This window comes from Nothobranchius furzeri, chromosome 9 (genome assembly GCF_043380555.1).
Source record: "Nothobranchius furzeri strain GRZ-AD chromosome 9, NfurGRZ-RIMD1, whole genome shotgun sequence".
Classification (NCBI taxonomy): domain Eukaryota; kingdom Metazoa; phylum Chordata; class Actinopteri; order Cyprinodontiformes; family Nothobranchiidae; genus Nothobranchius; species Nothobranchius furzeri.
Window position 1 is genome coordinate 60,182,904 of NC_091749.1, and position 21,488 is coordinate 60,204,391.

The 21,488-nt window shown below is 39.5% G+C and overlaps 2 protein-coding genes across 4 annotated transcripts; both read right to left on the reverse strand.

Moving 5' to 3' along the window:
- Window positions 1–2,093: 2,093 nt before the first annotated feature.
- LOC107381404 (SAFB-like transcription modulator) lies at window positions 2,094–13,758 on the reverse strand. 2 transcript variants are annotated; one of them, XM_054732079.2, is made up of 7 exons: window positions 13,637–13,757; window positions 13,396–13,532; window positions 7,916–8,335; window positions 7,696–7,823; window positions 7,547–7,610; window positions 3,985–4,395; window positions 2,094–2,636 (listed from the first exon to the last, which is right to left on the reverse strand). In XM_054732079.2, exons 2-7 carry the CDS (start codon window positions 13,505–13,507, stop codon window positions 2,293–2,295), a joined length of 1,479 nt encoding a protein of 492 aa, XP_054588054.1. In that variant the 5' UTR covers window positions 13,508–13,532; window positions 13,637–13,757; the 3' UTR covers window positions 2,094–2,292. The 2 variants fall into 2 exon arrangements, with proteins under 2 accessions (XP_054588054.1, XP_015808526.1); XM_015953040.3 differs by having other exon boundaries at window positions 13,396–13,758.
- Window positions 13,759–16,689: 2,931 nt separating this feature from the next.
- On the reverse strand, window positions 16,690–20,339 carry gfod2 (glucose-fructose oxidoreductase domain containing 2). 2 transcript variants are annotated; one of them, XM_015953042.3, is made up of 3 exons: window positions 19,934–20,040; window positions 18,368–18,729; window positions 16,690–17,799 (listed from the first exon to the last, which is right to left on the reverse strand). In XM_015953042.3, the coding sequence occupies exons 2-3, from the start codon at window positions 18,618–18,620 to the stop codon at window positions 16,904–16,906; spliced, it is 1,149 nt and encodes a 382-aa protein (XP_015808528.1). In that variant the 5' UTR covers window positions 18,621–18,729; window positions 19,934–20,040; the 3' UTR covers window positions 16,690–16,903. The 2 variants fall into 2 exon arrangements, with proteins under 2 accessions (XP_015808528.1, XP_054588056.2); XM_054732081.2 differs by lacking the exon at window positions 18,368–18,729 and having other exon boundaries at window positions 19,934–20,339.
- Between the last annotated feature and the right edge of the window lie 1,149 nt (window positions 20,340–21,488).

Below are 21,488 nucleotides of genomic sequence, written 5' to 3' on the forward strand. Positions count from 1 at the left end.
TTCACTTTTCAAATCAGTTGTTAAAATTTGGTTTTAGCTAGAAGGTGTTTATCGTCAGATAAGTTAGCTAGTCGCAATGGCAAAAAATCACCTGAAAAAACGTACTGAGGGAGAAATCTCTATAAAACAACGCATGCGCACTGACGAGTCATATTCACAAGTCTTGCAAATGCAGTTTTCATATAATATAATATAATATAATATAATATAATATAATATAATATAATATAATATAATATAATATAATATAATATAATACAAAATAATATAAATATATACACATCACTTAATTTATAAAACTATGCATTTCATTATCTAAAAAAGAACTGAGTGGTTTAAATTTAAAAGACCCCGAAGAGACATTAGTTAGAGAGGTTCAGGTCCAGTTCAGCATCAGTATTTAATCAGTTTACAATTTGCTCTTTAACTGTATTATTTCCGGCTATTTTAACTGTTAACTTTATTTTTTTCTCTAAGTTTTTTTCTCCCCAGAAGAAGCTACAATGATGTTCTGCTGAGCTGTGGTAGCCTCATGGAGGGGGCCATCGTCTTGAACACTACTGCTAACCACTTAAACATTTTCCCTCTCCTGATAACATTTTACTTTCTTTGACATTTTACTTTCTTTGACATTGAATGTGCTACTACTAGTTTACCCGTTTAATTATAAACGGGTAAACTAGTGCCTTCAGACTCTTGTCGTGATTTGGCGCTATATAAATAAACTTGAATTTAATTGAATTTAAAAGAGAAGCAGGTCGTTTAGCAGTGTCGCCCCAAGTGGTGGCCAGGGCCCCCTCTAGAAAACTGCTGGCCACCCCAGAGAAAGAAAAAGAAAGAAAATTATCTTTTATAAAAATCATGACGTGCTTGACAGAACAAAAAAAATTAAATATAAAAAAGATTAAAAATAAGGTTAAAATAGAAAATAAATTGGGATTAAAAAATGTAAGGAAAGAGAAAGAGGGAAATCAGTGGATCCCGGGACAGCTAGAGATGAAGGTCATACAAAAGCCAGCTTGAACAAGTGAGTTTTCAGCTGCTTCTTAAAGGAGTCCACTGATCTCAGGCTCAGGGGGAGAGAGTTCCAGAGTCTGGGGGCCACAGCAGCAAATGATCTGTCACCTTTGGTCTTTAGCCTGGTGCACTGCACAACCAATAGGCTTTGATCACTGGACCTCAGGGACCTGCTGGGGGTGTAGGGACTAAGAAGATCACCAATGTAAGATGGTGCTTGTCCATGTAAGGCCCTATAGACCAGAACCAGGATCTTGAAATGAACCCTGAAGTTGACTGGCAGCCAGTGGAGCTGGAGGAGAAGCGGGGTGATGTGGGTGTACTTTGACTATTTGGTCAGAAGCCGAGGAGACCAATGTTCTTTAATGAATCGTTCACTCAAAGTATAAATTTATATTATTTTTATATTATTTAATCTGATATAAATGTTAAACCCAATAAAAATATATACAAAAAGTTGAAGTGGCTGCACAACGTTTTCATGTATGCAAAATGAATCTAATTTTAATGCAACGATCTTGAGAGCATATGAAGTTTGACTCATTACAGCAACGAGTTTATTTGAAAACATACAACTCAGAAAATCAAGAACAAAACACAAAAGCACCTTGGCCTCGCTGTTGGCATGAATAAAACCCCTCAAAATACAAGAAAAGATGTGATCAGAACTCAGCGAGAAGTTAAATCCACAGAGAAACTCATTTTTATTGGAAACACATTAAAAGGGAATTTTCCTGAGGAAGAAAATTGTCTTGTTCTTATTGCTGATCATTGCCACTTCCTTTTGGTTTTATTCACCCACCAATACTCATATTAGTGTTTGTAACACTCAACTCACCTCTGAAATAATAGTAGCCTTTACAAAAACAATATTTCAGTAAACAGGATTAGAAGACCTAACCAGAGAAGTCTCTGTCCTCCGTCTTCTCTAGGTTATCTACTCCGTGGACAAATCTTACTGACTTACATTTTAGACCTTGTTTATCTTCAGGGTAACGAGAACAAACTACCCTTCAATAAAACACATTTTTGCAAGAAAAAAAAGCTTATTTCAACAAAAATGGCCAAACTGGTAGTAAAGCTTCTGACAGGATAGAATTTTATTTTGGCAAAAAGAACCCGATAGAGCTCATTTTTCACATCCGATGACAGAACCACGTAGTATCTAACAAAATTAATCAAATGTGGACAGATTTTCTGTAAAATTCTAATTATTTTCAAAATACTTTCAGAAAAATTGAAAATAAGTATGAATGACTTCATAAAACACATTCTTCAGGAGTCTTTCTTGTCTCTGGAGAGCAACAAAAGCTCCACTCTTTCCTGGTTAAGCTCATCCCACTTCCTCTGAAGCTCTGCCTTTTCCTTCTCCAGCTCTTCACGCTGTCTTCTTAACTCATCGGCTTCCTCCTGCTGTGCTTTCCGCAGCGCCTCGATCTTCTCCCGATCTGCCGACGCCTCTCGAGCGCTGGCTGATCGCAGCTTCTCCAGCAGCTCCCTCTGATGCTCCAGAGTCCGAGACTCCTCCCTCTGCGTTCTCCTTAGAGCTTCAATCAACTCCCTCTCTCGCATAAAAACTCTGCTTCCCACTTCAGATTCCACTGCAACTTTTAATCCATCTGCAGGGACGGGAGGACACAGAACAGGGAACGGTTGGAGACAATTCTAGCATGAATTATGGATTTAATGTCGGGTTTGATGGTGTAGAAATATTTAGTTGTTTTTTATCGACGTTAGGACCCATTTCTCAATACTAATGTCACTTTTGCTAGACACGTCACACAGTTCTCCTAACGGAGTTTCAGCTTGGCAAAACAGTTCATTTCACATTCAAAATGCACTACAACCACCAAAACACTTCATTCAGGTCTCAAATAAACTCATTCCTCCAGAACACTAGCAAACGTTGACAGCCGACAAACACACTTTGTCACCCACAAAACAAAGACCTAAAAACACTAACAACATGTAGCATTACATTTTCTTGTGTAAAACAAGGACACATCTCTGTTCATACTTCCAATAGATGTTACTGGAATGAATCAGACATGATGCAGAATTAGTCAATATTTCATGCTGTTCATTTATTTTTAATGGTATTTGTTTTTGCACTAAGTACTTCCAAAACACAAGACTTTGTCAACACAACATCCACTGATAAAGATTCAATATGCTAATCTACTCGGTCTTCTCCATTTGGCCACAGGTTCTCATCCACATCACATCTTATGTCATCTAGGGCAATACACCTAGGAAAGAATCTTCTGGCATGCCTGATCCATCCCTGGCAATCTACTGCTGATATGTCCAGGCATCCAGCGTACATTGCATCCAGAAGGGACATTTGATCATGTGGATGATGGTCGTACACCTTCCATCGCCATGAGGCAAAGAATTCCTCTATGGGGTTGAGGAATGGAGAGTAAGGTGGGAGGAAAAGTGACTCCATTCTGGGATGGGCCACAAACCACTCTGACTGCATGGGAGTGGTGAAAAGCCACATTGTCCCATACAATTATATATGTTGGCGTTGACTACTTTTATAATGGCATTGAAAGTGTAACACCTGTGCAGCTGTTCATCTACAATTAAGAGTCAGCTGTGGCTGGTTAAACTGCATTTATGTTTCAATAACATATTGCTGTTGGATTTCGCTGTCATATTCAGTTTTGCACTATGTTATTGTTTTGAACATAAGTTTTACAGTTTTGTGAACAGTATGCAAGCAAGTGCAAAATGTCCTGTTAGTACAATGAGTTTTGGCAGTTGTTGTGTCTGAGTGAGAACGGACTTCATGACGTTTGAGAGATGTAGTCACTCAATGCATTTTGTGCCAAAGCAATGATAATTGATCCTCAGTTTGAACCACATAGGCTTCTGTTGTGCACACTGTATGTAGAGTTTTGCAAATGTGACCTAGGTATTGAGAAATGGGTCCTAACGTCTGTAAAAACTGTAAAAGCTTACCTGACGTCTGTTCATGCCGCGTCACTGATGAGTCCACACTTGTTTCGTTGTTAGCATCCGAGTGCTGCGAGGGGTGCAGCTGCTGGCTGGATTTGGTCTTAATGCATACCTTTGGATGCCTCTTTAGCATGTGGCGGTGCAGGTTGCTAGTGCAGCCGCTCTCAAAACACTGAAGCTTCTTCAAACAAATGCGACACTGAGCTGCCTCCAAACTCTCCAGTCTTACAAAGTGCTTCCAAATCAAACTCCGCCTGCGCGTGGATTTCACTGCTTGGTCCGTACTTTTATCTGAATTTGTCGTTTGTTGCGTTGAACCTTCTTGCACAGTGTCCAGCTGGCCATTTGTAGCAGGGCTGCAGTCAGCTTCGTTTGATGGGGTCGTAACGTCAGAGCTGCCATCCTGCGTCGCAACTTCCCAAAAAACATAAAAGTCATTAGAAGAGCTAAAAGACATTTTTGTTACGTTTTAATAATTGTACTGTGTTGCTGAAAGACATCAAGAACTTTCAAAGTACATAAAAGTCCTTTCAAAGCAGGTGAGACAGAGGCGGTTTTTGTCCATAAAAAGCAAAGAACATGGAGATTACATTATCTTCAAAACACAATGAAATTTACCCAATTTGCAAAAGTCTCTTAATTGTTCAAACTTATTCTTGTAGGTGTGAAAAACCCGTTTAATCAGTAGTCTGTTAGGAATGAATGCCTTGCAAGCCATACTCAGGGCAAAATAAAAGCTCAGAATTGAGTGGTAGCAGAACTTGGGAGTCTTATTTCCTGATATTTGGATATCTTGCCTCAGATTGGACAACAGCAACATGACTCTACTACCGACTTGCAACGTGGATGCTTTACCTCCACAAATAACACAAGCCTGGAGGAGTTTTCCTGTGTGGTGATGTCGCTAATGCTAAGGGTTAGCTTTTACTAGGGATGGGTTAGGTTTAGGAATAGTACCATTGTACTAGGAATCGATACTTGTACTTAACAGTATTAATTTGATACTTTTGTGTGTTTAATAATTAATTAAATCGTTTTAAATCCAATATATATATATATTTTATCACTACATAACTATATTTGATAAATATGATAAACTGTTTGTATTTTATCATTGTAGTGTTGTACAAAATACTTCGGTTTCTAGATGATGCAAAAATTAAAACCCAGCTCTATTCCTCTTCTATACCCTCTGGAATACTGATGGGTGGGTCCTTGTACTATTATAAACAGCTAATTAAACTGAAGCAAACATCTTTGCTGTGTGAACTCAATTTACTGTGAATCTTCATTCCTTTTGCCGTTCTTTTACAAACAGTTGATTTTTCCTACTTGGAAGTCAAAGAAGTTAAAATATCAAGCTCAAACTGTTTATTTACATGCTGACTGCTCTGTTTAAAGCTCGCCAGCAGTGACTGATGACATAGTGCTCTTGTGCATGCACTGCTGTCGATCTTGGCTGATCACTTTCTCGCAAGTTCTCGTGAATGGAGGACGGGTACCGAAACAGGGCACCATTTCATTTCACGTGAATCGGTCCTCGGTAGGCAACACGGAATTCAGTGGGTATCCATCCCTAGCTTTAACTAGTCGGGCCGTTGTCTGCTGTTTCCTGGACGCTAAACCAACAACAGCCTTCCCGTTTCAAGTCAAGATGAGCGAGTCCACAAACGCTCAGTGACAGTGTGAGAGAAATCTGTCAGGCTTTTCAATTCATTTCACTTGTCTATTTTCCATCAGAAGCTAATGCAGGAGATACGTATAGAAGACTATTTTCATGTTCAGGCCTGCATGAAAAACTCAGTGACCCATTATGATCAGAAATAACCATTAAAATGTTTTTTTTTCTTCTGGGAACCACACATTTAAAGGGACATTATGGAAGTTTGACAGCCAAAACATGTATAGAAATAATAAATTTCTTCTTCATACATTCTCCTGCAATGCCCTGGTCCTGTAGAATGAGCCCTGGCATTTTTACTGTGATTGCCTGTTTTCCTGTAAAATCACAGAAAAAGAGAGATGCTCGGGTCAAGCAGGCTGCTTCATGCACGTTCACGCTCAGGCGTAGCCCGTAGCATTTGCTATCCATAGCTTTAGCAGCAGAGAGAGGCAGTGCCAACTCAGCGACTTTGTCGCTGTTCCAAACGCCTAGTGATGAACCTAGCTACATTTCTGAGGACCCATAGCTACTTTCTTCTAGATATTTCCTGCAAATTAGCAACAAAATAGCCATTTTCGCTCTGAACCGTTCTTTGGATTGACGTTGTTTCAGCTGTCACCAAGGATATAAAAGTTACAGATGCATCAAATGTTACTGGTGCTTTAGCTCACCTAGTAAGATGCCTGACTCTCATGCTGAGGACCTGGATTCGATTCTGGGTGTGAACATAGTTCATTTAGTTTCTTTTTTACATTAATGGTATATTTTTTTACAATAACAAGATGCTCAAATTTTTATTAGAGACTCGCCGAAAGGCATTGAATTCACAGATAAAAAATATGTGGGTTCAACTTTCATTTTGGAACAATTTTTCAAGCAAGGGAAGGGAATGATCTGAGCATGCAGGAGGACTGACCCATCATAAACCTTTGTTGGCTGTGCTGAAGAGAAAGGTACAGAACCAAATTATTTAATTAATTAGCTGCTCACTCTCCTGTCCTCTGGGCCACACACACACACACACACACACACACACACACACACACACACACACACACACACACACACACACACACACACACACACACACACACACACACACACACTGCACGCTCGGCCGACGAGAGAGTGCAGCTGCAGAGACAGAGGCACATTATTTTATTAATTTGCTGTGTTCTTCTGTCCTCCGGGCCACACACACACACACAAGGGACACTCTCAGAGCACTGTGCTCTGTCTCAGCTGTTATTTTCGTTAAGGAGTGTGCACGTACAGCTTGCGCGCCTCGTGCACGAGCCTGCTATTGAAGCTGCAGTTACGCTTTTGACCTGAGGGGGCAATCGCGAGCATAAAAATTCAAAAGTCTGAAAAGTCCCTTTAAGACAAAAATCTCACCATTGTTGTATCTTCATAAAACTTGAGATAAACAAACAGGAAGAGACACATATTGGACTCATAATGAATAACCCTTTGGTAAAAACTGAGAAGTTTTCTGATACATCAAATATCTATTGGTCTATCACCCTTTGATGTGTGGTGAAGTTAAAACAATTTTTAACCAGTTGTCAGAAATTAAAAGTTCTGAAAACATTTTGTTTTTATCTTTGACTTCAGGAAGGCTGTTGTAGGTGGACACTGGTGATCTCCAAACTTCTGACTGACCAAAAGGATTTAAACTCAGGTTAATTACCTCGTCAACGACTTATGTTCTCTTGTTTTTATTAAAGCTGAATTCATTCTGTGCCTCAGATTGGTGCTGAAGCACAGAGAGCCAATGTCAATAAAAATGTGTTATTTTACTTTGAAACATTTCACAGAACGTGAAGTAGAAACTGTTCTGACTTTATACCGTCTTTGTTTAGATTTTGAGGACAAAACATCAAATGTCAAACAAAATCTCACCTGTTACCCATTTCAGATTATTGTCCCATGAGATTTCACCCGTCACACAAGTTGCCTCTGAAGCCTGAAAAGAGTTTAAAGTTACAAGAAGGATAAAAGCTCAGAGAACAAATTTAGGCGTGGCATCTCTTAGGGTGGAATTCACTCACCTCTGTGTTTGTTGTCTTCTGAGCTGAATCTTCTCCCAAAGTTTGCAGGGGGCCGTTTATGGTTGGATTTTCAGCTTGAGTCAGTTCCCCAATAATCTCAGAATTACCATCCACCAGAATCACTTTCACTAAATAGGAAAAGAGAACTCACATTTCAGCCATCAGTGAAACCTCTGCCCATGACCCGGTCCTGGGCAGAGAGGAACTGTTCTGAGCTTACCTGGTTCCTCTTCATCCTCTGTTTCCAAAAAAGCCCCACGAGTCTCAGAGAGGTCCGGCTGTTTTAAAAGTGCAGCAGGACGGTGATGGCTGCTCGCTAGCAGCTCCGAGAGCACCTTCGGGTGTCTTTTCATCAGGTGTCGACGAAGGTTGCTGATGCCGCCACTTTCATGCAACTTCTTCATGCATATGCGGCAACGAGCAGCTTTCAAACTCTCCAAGTGTTCAAAAAGCCTCCAGATCAAACTGCGCCTGCGTGTATTCCCCAACGAAGAGTTGACACTCGCTTCTCTGTAGGCTAACTTTTCAGCTGGAGCTTCTTCTGCCGCTTCCAGGTTGCTGCCAACATCGGGGTGGACTTGAGAGTCATTCAGAGTTTGGGGGTTAATGTGAGAGTCCTCTTTCTCCAATTCCACTACCACTGAAGAGAAAGAGGAAGAAGTTAGATGTATGGCTGCAAATGCAGACACAGCAAAGTATTGACAAAGGATTATGAAAAACAACTGAACTATTAGAACCGTACAGTGCTTTTCACTTAGCGGCCAGGGTTTGTTCACGCCATGATGTTTGTGGTTCACACACAGCCTTCTCAGGAACGCAGATGTCTCTGAGCATGTGGGCAGGGCAAAAGACCCGCGGAGAAGTCCGTGTTTTCCTCTTTAAGTTAGTAAACAAAGGCGGCCGTTAGCCGTGTTGCTTTTGGAGACTCTGATATGAAGCACACAGCTTCCTGCTGTCTCACTGAGAGTATGGCGAGTGGAATCTGCCATAAGCCTAACCAGACCCAGGAGAAGACGTCACCATAAGAACGTCTGAACTTTTAATGCTATTCTACATATAGCTGACTAAAACCCACAACCACGCAGCAGCGATGCATTAAAACCCACGCTTGCTAGCGGCAACGCACCTTCAAAATTCACCAAAAACTTAAGTCTGAAACTCAGTTTATCACCTCCGTAATGTATGTCGCACATGCCTGAAAATTACGCCACCATCACTTAAACGTCTGCTCTCTGAACACAAACAGTTATTTTTTTAAATAACCATTAAATGTCTGTTTTTAGTAGTTATCACTCCCATAAGCCTGCTTCAGGCTGGCCAAAAACACTCCAGGAGTCATTTTAAGGCAGACTGAATCCTTTAAGATTTAATAAAAATAAATGGTCTAAAGAAAATAAAAAGTCAAACTGGCCACAAGTAGATAAACAAATACATTTTGTTCTTATTTATTTATTATTATTTGGTTTCCTATATATTCTTTGTTTTTATCTTTTTTAGTTTAGTCTTGTTCAGCACATTGGTGACATAATATATGTCTGTAAAGTGCTTTTATAAATAAAGGTGATGATGATGATGATTACGCCACCATGGCACAACTATGGCATATGGCACAACTACCACGCACAACATTTTATTCTGATGACTTATAAACTGTTTTTAGCAGGGCTGTACAATACATCGCAAATGCATCGTCATCATTATATCAGCATGTGCAATACGCACATCACAAAGAACAGAAAAAAAAATGCAATGAACAGTGAGCTCAAATGTTTGCTACACATGATGCATTTTGTCAACCAAACAGACGCATGACGTTTTTGACAAATCAAATAGAACCTTCACCCATTTGGCCAATCGGGTGGGTTCCTATAGGTGAGATGTCCGCCTCCTAGGTGGCTAGCAAACACCTATAGAAAAGCGGAACGACTGTGGAAGAGGACAGGTCTGGTTGTTCATCGCAAATATTTTAAAGAACTTCTAGAGACATACAACGAAGCTGTAGAAAATGCCAGGTCTTCTTTTTTCAGCAACCTCATATGCCAAAATAAGAATAATTCTAAGGTTTTGTTTGATACCATCTCCAGCATCGTGTCTTCTCCTCCACAGCAGGCTCAGCTATCTTCAGCTGATGACTGTAACAGATTTCTCCACTTTTTTGCAAACAAGGTGTTGAATCTGAGATCCAGCATTCCACCAGCCCTCCCCCCCTCAGGAAGGGAGGCCCCCCCAGTGCTCCGAGTCTTTCACCTCCTTCTCCCCAATTACACTAAATGACTTAACCTCAATAATCAGTCAGATGAAACTCTCATCATGCTCATCAGATATCTTAACTCCCTCTGTTTTAGTCGGGTCCCTTGCCTCCATCAGTCCATCTCTGTTGACTATAATCAACAGCTCACTGAGCCAAGGCTGTGTTCCATCTTACTTTAAAAATGCAGTAGTGACTCCTCTCTTAAAGAAACCCAACCTTGACGCCAGCTCCACCAGTAACTTTAGGCCCATTTCTAAGCTACCTTTCATCAGCAAAGTACTTGAGAAGGTTGTTGAAAACCAACTCAGATCCTGGTTTTCTAGGTCAAAGATCTCTGACCCCTTCCAGTCTGGCTTTCTGAAGCAGCACTCAACTGAGACTGCTCTAGTAAGGGTGCATAATGACCTCCTGATGGCTGCTGATGCAGGGAAATGCTCTGTCATGGTCCTGCTTGACCTCAGTGCAGCTTTTGACACTGTAGACCACAACGTTCTACTAAACAGGTTAAAGGCCCTGGCTGGGATTTCAGGTTCTGCTCTAGACTGGCTCTCTTCTTATCTCACCAACAGAACATTCACAGTGAAGTCAGAAACCTTCTCTTCAGATACTGCCTCTCTAACATGCGGGGTCCCACAAGGTTCAGTTCTAGGGCCTCTACTATTCGCATTCTATATTCTTCCCCTAGCTGGCATCATTCAGTCTTTCCCAGACATCTCCTACCACATCTACGCTGATGATATTCAGCTCTATATGTCCTTTATGCCACACCAGTTGGACAGTCTGGCCACACTTGTACTCTGCCTGACCCAGATCAGTAACTGGCTGCCTAGCAACTTTCTTGTCCTAAATGATAACAAGACAGAGACCCTGATCGCTGCACCCCCGGAACTTCAGCCAAAAATCGAGCAAGAAATTGCCTCTTTTTGCCCATCAGTCAAGGCCAACATTAGAAACCTGGGAGTTATTTTTGATCCAGCTTTAAGTTTAGACTCACACGTCAAACCCATCTCCCGCTCTTGTTTCTTTCAACTGAGAAACATTTCAAAAGTCTGTAAACTGGTTTCTACTGCAGATCTGGAAAAAATCATCCATGCCTTTGTGTCATCACGCTTATATTGTAACACTCTTTTTACTGGTCTCAGCAAAACCTCCCTCTCACGCCTTTAAGCCATCCAAAATGCAGCAGCCAGACTCCTAAGCAAATCCAGCAGACGAGCTCACATCACCCCAGTTTTACAGTCCCTCCACTGGCTCCCGGTAGAATATAGAATACAGTTTACAGTTTTAGTCCTGACCTATAGAGGTCTTAACAACCAGGCTCCAAGCTACCTATCTGAGCTTTTATCCCCACACACCACCTCACAGAACCTTAGATCCACATCTGAAAACCTCCTGGCTATTCCTCGAACCAGACTGAAAACCAAAGGGGACAGGGCCTTTCAGACTTTGGAACAGTCTGCCTTCAAATCTCCATCTCTCTAACACTGTAGAGGTCTTTTAAAATCATCTAAAAACTCACCTTTTCATCCAGGCGTTCCCTCCCTAAATGTTTCAAAAAGATGGCTTTGTTTGGGTTCACACCTTCACTTTGTTATTACTCATGATTTTATTTTCTATTTTATCACTGCTATTGTTTTTCTGATGTTTTTATTGGTTAGAGGTATTTGCCCTGATCTTTATCATGTTGTACAACGCTTTGTGATTTATATCTGTGAAAGGCGCTATATAAATAAACTTTTACTTACTTACTTACTTACCTGAGTTAGCTTTGTTCTGCTCTTTTTGCTGATTTTGCTTTTCCCATTTTTTATATTTTAAAAATTCTTTGTTTTTGATTTTTTGTTCTTTAGTGAAGTTTTAGTTTTTTATTGCAAGGCATACAGTCATACAGGCATACTGTGTAAGCAATAACCACTGTTATCGTGCATCGCAGGCTTCCCGTAACATTGCGCAGCCCTAATTTTTAGGCATCTTAATTTAAAATCCATAAGGTGATTCACCAAGTTTAACAAGAGTTAGTGTTTAATTCACAAATCATTGTTTGGATTGCCTCAATTAAAATAATTCAGTGCAATTCAGTCATTTTTATGGGTTAATTATTCCTTCAATTTGGCCAATGTTTTTCCTAATGCCTATTATTTCAATAAACACTTTACTGACGGCGACGTTCTTCTCCATGACGCAAAACACACGTCTGAGTGACAGGCATGCTTATCCACAATGCGATTCTTGTGGGCTTCTAGTAAAATGTTAACTTAAGACGTGGGTCTCCTTCGGCTGTTAATCCATGGCAGGTTCCATACTCCATACAAAAACTGCAGTATGCTCCTCACAGCAGTCTGCCTTTGCACTGCCATGGTTGGAGCGGGAGGTCCAAGCTGCAGCCAGAGGAGATGTTTACTCCACTGATTCCAGACTGATAATGAATCACACATGCGAGAAGCCACTGCTGGCTATTCTACCCAACAATCAGCGGATCCTTTTATAGGTAGGAGTGAACTTCAGCCAGCCAATCAGTTGGCAGGGTGTGTTGGGTCGACTTTACACGAAGTAGACCGCCAGAGAGCAGGTCCAAAACAATAACGGTCAGCTGAGCATGGAAAATGCAGAGATTACCCAGATGTCAACACGATATACCTGACCACGACTGGGCCGTGCTGACCCAGATGTTAATGCCCTTTAAGTTTTATCTTGCTTACATAACACTTCTCATAGTTAAGAATGACGGAACTGTATGATTTCTGTCTTCCCTGAAGTGCACCAGACAAATTTTTAACCTCATAGTCAATCCAGCATTATCTACTGATTTTAACTTCTCCCTGCTGACGTCGTATAATGTTGACACAAGTCAAACTTGCCACAAGTAGATAAACAAATACATTTTGTTCTGTTTTCCCATCAGATTTTTTGTTATACATTACTATCAGCCTCTATGGGTGAATGTTGAACTACACTTCAGCAGGCTGACACTAGTGAGTCTAGGGGGCATTTTCCTTCCAAATATTTGTGGATCTGAGTGCAGGGTAGTAACACATGTACCTCTTCCATCCAAAGAGCCGTTTTCCTAGCACATCATAATTTTAAATGACAGTGTCAGTGCAATATGTTACCAGTCAAAGATGTGGAGACACTGGTATACCAGTCTTTTTCTTTTTTTAGATTAGGGAGTTACAATAAACTTGATCTTTGCACTACTGTTATTAAAGTCTCTTGTTTTTGTTTTCATAATTATTTTGTCTCTTAATTGTGCTTTAAAGTGTCCATTTCATTTTATCTTAAATTGTACAATGTTTTTCTACTTCTGTGAATATGACCAAGAGTCCGGAATAAAGATGAGTTTACTTGAAAATGTGAGTGGCGTCAGATACTTAGTGTGATTTATTGTAAAATACATGCATGCATTTCTACTTTAAACAGAGACGGGGGAGTGTGTTGCTGTTGGTGCTTACCAGAGAAGGTCTGATCGCTGTCTAACTCCACGCTCTGACTCATTTGGCCTCCTCCACCTTCAGCATCTAGAGTGATTTGAGCGGAATGTTTGAGGCGCAGATGTCTGAGCATCGGGGTAGTGGAGCCATGATCCTTCCTGCGTAAATGACGAGAACAGAGCAGACACTGCACCGAGCTGGCGTCTATATCTTTAAAATAGCTCCACACCACGCTTCTTTTCCGGTATTTGTCCATCTTTACCTTCCAGTCTCCAAATACCAAACAACCAGTTCCAAGCAAAGCAAGGCGAACTAGCAGTCTGAGATATTAGCTGTTGTGCTAACTTAGCCTAGCTTAGACTCTGCTGCCCCATAATGCATTGCGCCAGTTTTTTTCCCTTCTACTCCGTAATGACCTATGGTAATGACACATTTACAATTAGTGTGAGATTGGAGATTTAGTAAAGGTGTACTTTTACAGACAACCCCTATTTTTTCATTGGATAATAAATTAGACAAAAATATATTTATATATCATATTTTATGCATTTTTATCTTATTTTAAATATGAGTTAATAACGTTTATATATCTCAGATTCAACCACGAGGGAATGGGGAAAACCAGTAACTAAACAAATTAGCACCAATTATTTTATAGTTCGGTTCACCGCCACAACAACATAGCATCGTTTATTTCCAGCTGCTGAGTTCCCATGGGTTAAAGACTTAACTTTTGTTCGTTTTTGTTTCAGCCTCTCATCATACATACTCTTTATTCCCTCAAATACAAGATGCAAACTAATGCAGGGGTGTCAAACTCATTTTAGCTCAGGGACCACATTGAGGAAAATCTAGTCCCAAGTGGGCTGGACCGGTACATTAAAAACAACTTCAGATTGTTTTCTTTGTTTTAATACAAAGCTGGAGCCTGAGGACAGTGTAGTACAACACCTGAAGTGTACTTGAAAATTTGAAAAATAAATAAAAATAAAAAACATTCCTCAGTGATTCAAAGAGCTTACAATCACATGGCTAGATCAGTTTCATGCAGCACTTAAAGTATATTTGACTCATTTTACTTAACATCTTTTAGCTTTCACCAGCACATCAATATCAGAAGTCCCATCCTGAGTGGCAGCCAACTTCAGGATGCGATTCATGTTCTTGTGTGAGCCTTGAGTGCAGCTTTGTTTTATTTATACTCATTATAGAGAAAACTTGCTCACAGATAAGTTTATTTTCACTCTACATTGTAAAGTATGAAAATAAAGTTTACACAACCATCTCGTGGGCCGGATTTAACTCGTTTGCGGGCCGGATCCGGCCCACGGACCGTATATTTGACACCCCTGCTCTAATGTGATATTCTATTTAATTAGCCAATTGTGCAATCATTTCCTAAAACAATCCAGATTTATTGCCATTATTTCTGAATCCCCTCCCCTTTTTAGTTGTAACCCTTTGCCTTCTCCCTCCTTTTTTGTACTTTTTGATAAAGATTTGGCTGTAAATGCATTTTTAAATAAAGAACCAGAACAATACACTTCAGACAAAAGTCACCAGAAACAGTTGTATTTGTTAAGCAGATATCTGTCACACAGATAAACGGTACAGTTTATCAACTTTAAAGCAACAATTTAGTGCTCGAAATGCCACATCAGTTAAAACACGACTAAATCTAGAGATAAATATTACAGCTTTAAACAGAAATTGACAAACACTAAACAGAACAAAAATGGAAATTTTTCTTTAGTCCAACATTTAAATAAATAGAAAGTCTTCCTCTAACAAATTCACTATTGCAGCGAGCTGGTTGGTGCAAGCCTTCAACAGGTGGCATCTCATCAGTGCAAACAGAGAAAAAAGTATTTACTGACGATGAAAACTCTGGTGGAATGCATTTTAGTAGTAACGGATCTTGCAAAAATATTATTTAAAAGATACAGTGAATGTTAAATATTTTTACAAAGCACAGCTGGATAACAAGGTAGTTGTGTGATCCGCATTTCTACATTTGCACATTTCTTATGGATCAAATGAAACTTGTACTTACTGCGCTCATCTTAAAGACCAGATGATTTAGTTCTACAAGCCAATAAGCAATTGGGTGACTGTTAGAAATTAAAACTGTTCAGATCCAATGGAATCTCAACAAAAACATTAGGGAAGTTTCAGAATTACTGATGTCATGTGGTGGATAACAACCTCTTATTCTGAACTGGCATGTCTAATTTAGATTTTGAATAAAACTGACCAGCGGTTCATGAATGGAAACTAGATATTTAAACAGTTTTTAAATAAAATTTCCACATTTCCAACTCTAATCTCCACGGTGAACATGGGTCTGCTTCATCCAAACTTACATTTGTAGCCTCAAACGTCTGACCGGGAGCTGCTCACTTTAGGAGTCTCCATCCATCCATCCATCCGTCTATTCAGTCTTGATAGTTGAGCAGATTACAATAGTTGGAATGTTTACAAGAACAAAACATCATTATTAACAATTGTCCATCAATAACCCATTATTAGTAAGCAAGCATAACATCTGTTGTACAATCTCTCTAGACTTCTAGTAAAGGATAGTTTCAGTTGTATTCGGTTTTATTTAAAGAAAAATTTTTTTGCATCATGTGAAAGTATTTGAAGAAATTTTGGGTTTTTTCCACCTCAGCTGCTCTGTAAGTGATGCACACAACAAAAAAAACAAAAAAACAAAAACAAATCTTTACAGCCTCTTTTCTAACAAACTATCACAAATAAATAAACTGGCCATTTCAGGGACAATGCTACAAATGAGATAAGTCTATTTTCTGCATAGCTTATTTTACTCAGTCTCTGGTATCATATCTATGTTATGGCGAACTAACGTAAGAAAAAAAACTTACTAGTCTTACAAACCTGTCAGCTATGTAACCTAACACATAATATCACACAATTTTAAATCAAATGTAAACACACAGCTCCATTATTGCTGTTCTACATGTTCAAACATTTACATTTAAGCTTAATTCATGTCTTATCTTTATTGTATCCTAAAAGTAAGTTTGGCTGTGCAGCAGCAAGCAGCTCAGTGGCCAAAAATTATATACACATAAAAAATTATTAGAGTCAATAGCTACCCAGCTATTTTTTCCAAGGTTTTCCATCTTGGCAACATGTGATTTAGATAGCAAAGCCAGAAAAAATGCATTCAAACTAAAAGTAATTCATCTTTTTGAGCATGTTTTGGCCAAAAAGTTTCAGAGTGTCTGACTCATCTAAACTAAAAATAAATTTATAGATTCTGGTCAGAATCAAAACAATGGAGCTGTGGTTTACAAATGTAGTAAATTTAGTAAACGAATGCATTTTAACGGTGTAAGTAAAGCACACATGAATTTGTGTTCATTTAAATAAAAATGTTACTGTTCAAAACTGTAAAAAGTAGTCATTTATAATGTAAACAGCCAACGCAGCTGATAAAAAAACAAAAACATTCAAAGCCCTGTTCTGTCCCATTTGTAGTTTTGCACTTTGTGTATAAATGATTTCAGTTTTTGTTTCTCTGAAGAGCCTCGCAGAGGTTTTGGTTTGGATCTGGCTCCTGACTCATGACCTCTACACACACCCACTCTCCACTGCTGTTGGAGCGTTTCACCGCCTCCACCACCGTCTGCACGTACAGACCGTCCTCGAAAGTCGGAGCAGAACAAACCGGTCCCCACTCCCACGATCTGCGCTCCTCGTGAGCCTGGAAAGACTGTCTCAGTGCCTTTACCATGGAGCTCAGTCCCTGCAGGTAAGGGAGGGGCATCTCTTTCACTTCAGGCCCAGCCCATCCATTGTCACCTAGCAACAACTCTTCCTCTTTGCTTCCATTGCGCTGACCATACAGTTGGGTGCCCCTGACAACCAACCTTCCAGTGGATCCAACTACCATAACCTCGTGCACGAACGATCCTGGCATGTTGAAGTTCAGGGTTACGGTGCAGCAAACCCCAGCAGAGCCATTCACACCCATCAACATCTGGAAGAAGCAGAAGTCATCACTTGTGATGCGGCGGATGCCTCGGATTAGGTTTTTTTGTTGCACAAAGGTCCGTAGTAAACCGTGCACACGATGGGCTCGTGTGCCCGTGAGGTAACTTAAGAGGTCGATGATGGCAGAGCCGACAATGTGCAGTCCACCCCCACCCATCAGCTCCTCACAGGTCCAGCCGTACGACTGGTCCAGGAGACTCGGGCCGTAGACCCGGACGTCACACACCTGGATTTCACCAACGTATCCTTCCACCAGCAGCTTGCGCATTGCAACAAAAGCAGGGAGGAAGCGCAGGGTATTACCCATAATGCTGAGCAGCTGAGGGTAGTATCTGGCTGCAGCCACCATCTTGAATGAATCGACAGCAGTTGTTGCTTTCTCACAGACAACATTCTTGCCTATACCTGTAGAGAGAGGACAAGTTCAGGTAAAGTTTGTGGTGTTTTCAGCAGAGGGTCACAGTAAGTTTTCAAACATGCACACATCAGTAGCCCTTCAGTAGGAAAGCACTCAGGATGTTACAACTAAAACAGGAAACTGAGCTCAACACTGAGGAATTCCATCAGATAAGGTACATTAACTTTTTGCATCGCCTCCCCTTAGCAAAATTATGTGCAGACACAAGGATTACAAAGGGAGAAATAAAGTCTCATTTCAGATAACACCCACAAGAAACGTGATTCAGGGGAATGCAGCTTCACTTTTTTGTATAAATATTTTCAGATAAGGAGGTGCAGCTTGGCTTTTATGCAAATGTGTTCTGCATCTGTTGTACCGCACCCTGGTAAGTCATAAATAAAGCACAGTGTAAACTGCAAAAAATACAGAGAATAAAAACTTATTTCAAAAGTTAAAAGGATAAATTTGTTTTTCTTAAATTTAAAGATCAAATTGTACATGTTGCACAATGATTTATAGTTAATTGAAAGAACACCAAGTATACATAATAACTAACAAAAGATTAAGCTTTACCCAGTGCTTTGACTGCAATCTGTTTCGTCATAGAAGGAGGAATATAAATGCAAACAAGATCCACATCTTGGTGCAAAAGGACATCGTCAGATCTGCTGGTGTGGAATGGAATACCGAGTTCCTTTGCTAAGCAGCATGCTTCCTCTTCGCTTCGTCCCCAAAGTGCGTGAACTTCAAAGCCTTCGGCTTGCAATAATGGGACCAGCACTCTGGCTGTTGTCCCGGTACCAAAAACGCCAACACCTGGCAACATGGCAGGGCTTCTTAGTGAGACCTCATGTGTGAACCATAGTCATCCCCATCAGCACCTCAGTTTGCTCATCAAGACTTGTGTTGCTGCCTTCTAACCTGGGAAGGATTCCCTGAAAAATGTAAATAAAACAACCTTTAAATATGGACGGGACTGACATTTATTTTTCAACAATGGATCAAGTTATTTTTTTAAACAAATAAAAGTGAGAAAAACAGTTTCCAAACAACAAAAATATTTTTGGAAAAATACAGAGAAATCCTAACTCATTGTGTATCTCTGATTACTGAATGTCGTAAAAAACAGGACAAACGTGTCAGATGAAGGCCTTGCTCTATGTTCCTCATCAGGCAGCCACTGACATTGTTTCCTGCTGCATAGTTAAAGTGCCTTTCCTCAGATACTCCACACCCACCAAACGTCACTTCTATTTCTATAAGTGCTACTGCCTTCGCTGTCTGTGCCATCTAATCCAGGTCGAACAATGTCAACTACCAACACGTTTTTACAAAATGAGACCTAAATCCTGCACTGAAAATAAAAATAATCACTCAGATTACCCAACACTTCCCCGTCTGGTCTATACACCTAAATGTTGGCTAGGTTTCAGTCTCTGAACTTTGTTTGACTTGGGCAATAGGAGCTCTTACTCAAGATTTTATGCAATTGTGGGACTGGCTCTGTTAAAGTTAATTTAAATGAGAGAAAGAGGGGCAGTATCTGAACTGAGTTTTTAATGAGACAACTCTGACATTTAAGTGTAATTCATTGAAATTTGAATTGAGGATTTCATGCTACACTGTCTGTGGACAGAATCGTACAATAACAGACTAACAACGAAGAGTGTACATGTGCACCTGCACGAGCCGTGTAGCCAGAAGGAAACTCTCGTAGCACACCTCTTCGCTAACACGGGAAACAAACAAACAAACAAACAAACGTTCGAGCACGTCACGCTAGCAGGTCAAAATTCTCTCATACACGAACTCTGGACATCATAACACGAACTTTTCTAGCTGAATTAAAAAAAAAAGAAAACATCGCCTTTTAAGACTTTTGTTATTTGAAACTTAGACATAACTTTGCTGACAATTACTAAGATTTTTCGTGAACACACAACCAGCTAAACAGAGCGACTAATTATAACGTCATCTAGCACCTTAAGCTAGCCGGGCAAACACAAGCAGAACCAACAGGAAGACTCTAAGCGATGATACTTAAATACGCGACACACCAGTTCGAATTATCTAGTCATTCTTAAAGGAAACAAAAATGTCTAAAATTATAGGAAAGTACGGAAAACACGAGGTACTCACAGCTGGTCAGGTCAACGTCAGCCACAAAGATAGGTGCACAGCCAGCCACTGCCCCTTTGCAAAGTGGTAACATCAAGAGCCGTTGGGAGGGAGGAAGCGGAAATGCTAACGAGACACCACCGGAAGTTTTAATAAAATAAAGGTACACACGCCCTGGGTTTTTTCTATAAAATTTTAACTTACCGGGTAAGAACAAACAAATGATCATTTATATAGCACTGCTTGTATGGACTCACGTTGTGTCTTTTAAATGAGTAAACTTATAGCATACAGATGGCGACGGATTGTTTTGCTTAGTAAATTCAATTAATGTATTATAGTTACAACATTTTACTAGCATTAGTTTGTAATTTCTACTAATGTATGTCAAACTACTATTAACTGTTAGTTATTAGTTCAAGACCAATAAATACCTTTAGTATCTGGCTTTTAAGAGTAAGGGGGTTTCTGCCTTCTGGTGTACACACGGTGTTATTACAGTGTTTATAAAGCTAAACAAGTCATAAATTTCCAATGGTTTTTAAATTAGCGTTAACAGCATATGTTATGTTTTATATGTTATTATGCATAATACATATATAACTATTATAAATTTAAAGTACAGGGCAAAGTAGAAATATGCTAAAATTCATAGCTAAATTTTAAAATAGCAACAGATGGTAGATGAAACACATTTCTAAGTCAATCTTGTTCACAATACAACTATAGAAACCTTCCAATAGTATCACACCGAAGGTCAATCTTTACCAAAATTTATGTTTTGCTAATATTTAGAGCTAAAAAACTATCAGTGTTTGTGTTGGACTGCTAAGTGAAACTTGAATTTTTTAGTTTTGTGCAAAGTTCCACTTATTTTAGTAATCAAACAAAGACTAAGAGACCATCTAAAGGCTCAGGAACCCTTTACAGGTGTGTTTTGGATTTATTAGCTGATGAAAGTGTAACACTTTGAGTCTAGAATATTAAACCTTTTCACAATACTGTATTCTAATTGTCTGAGATTTTGAATTTGGGGTTTTCATAAGCTGTAAGCCATTATCATCCCAACTATAACAAGTAAAGGCTAGGAATATCTCTCTTTTCATATAAAAACTAATGAGTCTCCTTTATTAGTTTCACATTTTAAGCTGAATTAATAAATGAACTTTGCACCATGTTCTATTTTTTATTTCACCTGTATAAACATTACCTATTTGTTAGCAGTCCAACACAAACACTGATAGTTTTTAACTCTGAATGTAATATTAGAAAAACATTATTTTTGGTAAAGATTGACCTTCGGTGTGATATAAGCTCACTAAGTTTAAATTAAAAGCTATAACATGAAATAACTGTCCCGCAATGGAAAAATGGGTATGAAATACATTTTCCATATATCAACGTCTTTTCTTGTGTTTTGCTAACAAATTGTTAACATTGTGTTTTTGAAAAGCAAAAAAGTTATTTTAGCATTCAGTTTGCCCCAGAAAATTAAAAATCTGCCTTTTTTAACGCAATTTATTTCATTTCGAATTTATTCCACTCATCAAATGACATTGGGGACTTTGCATCATCC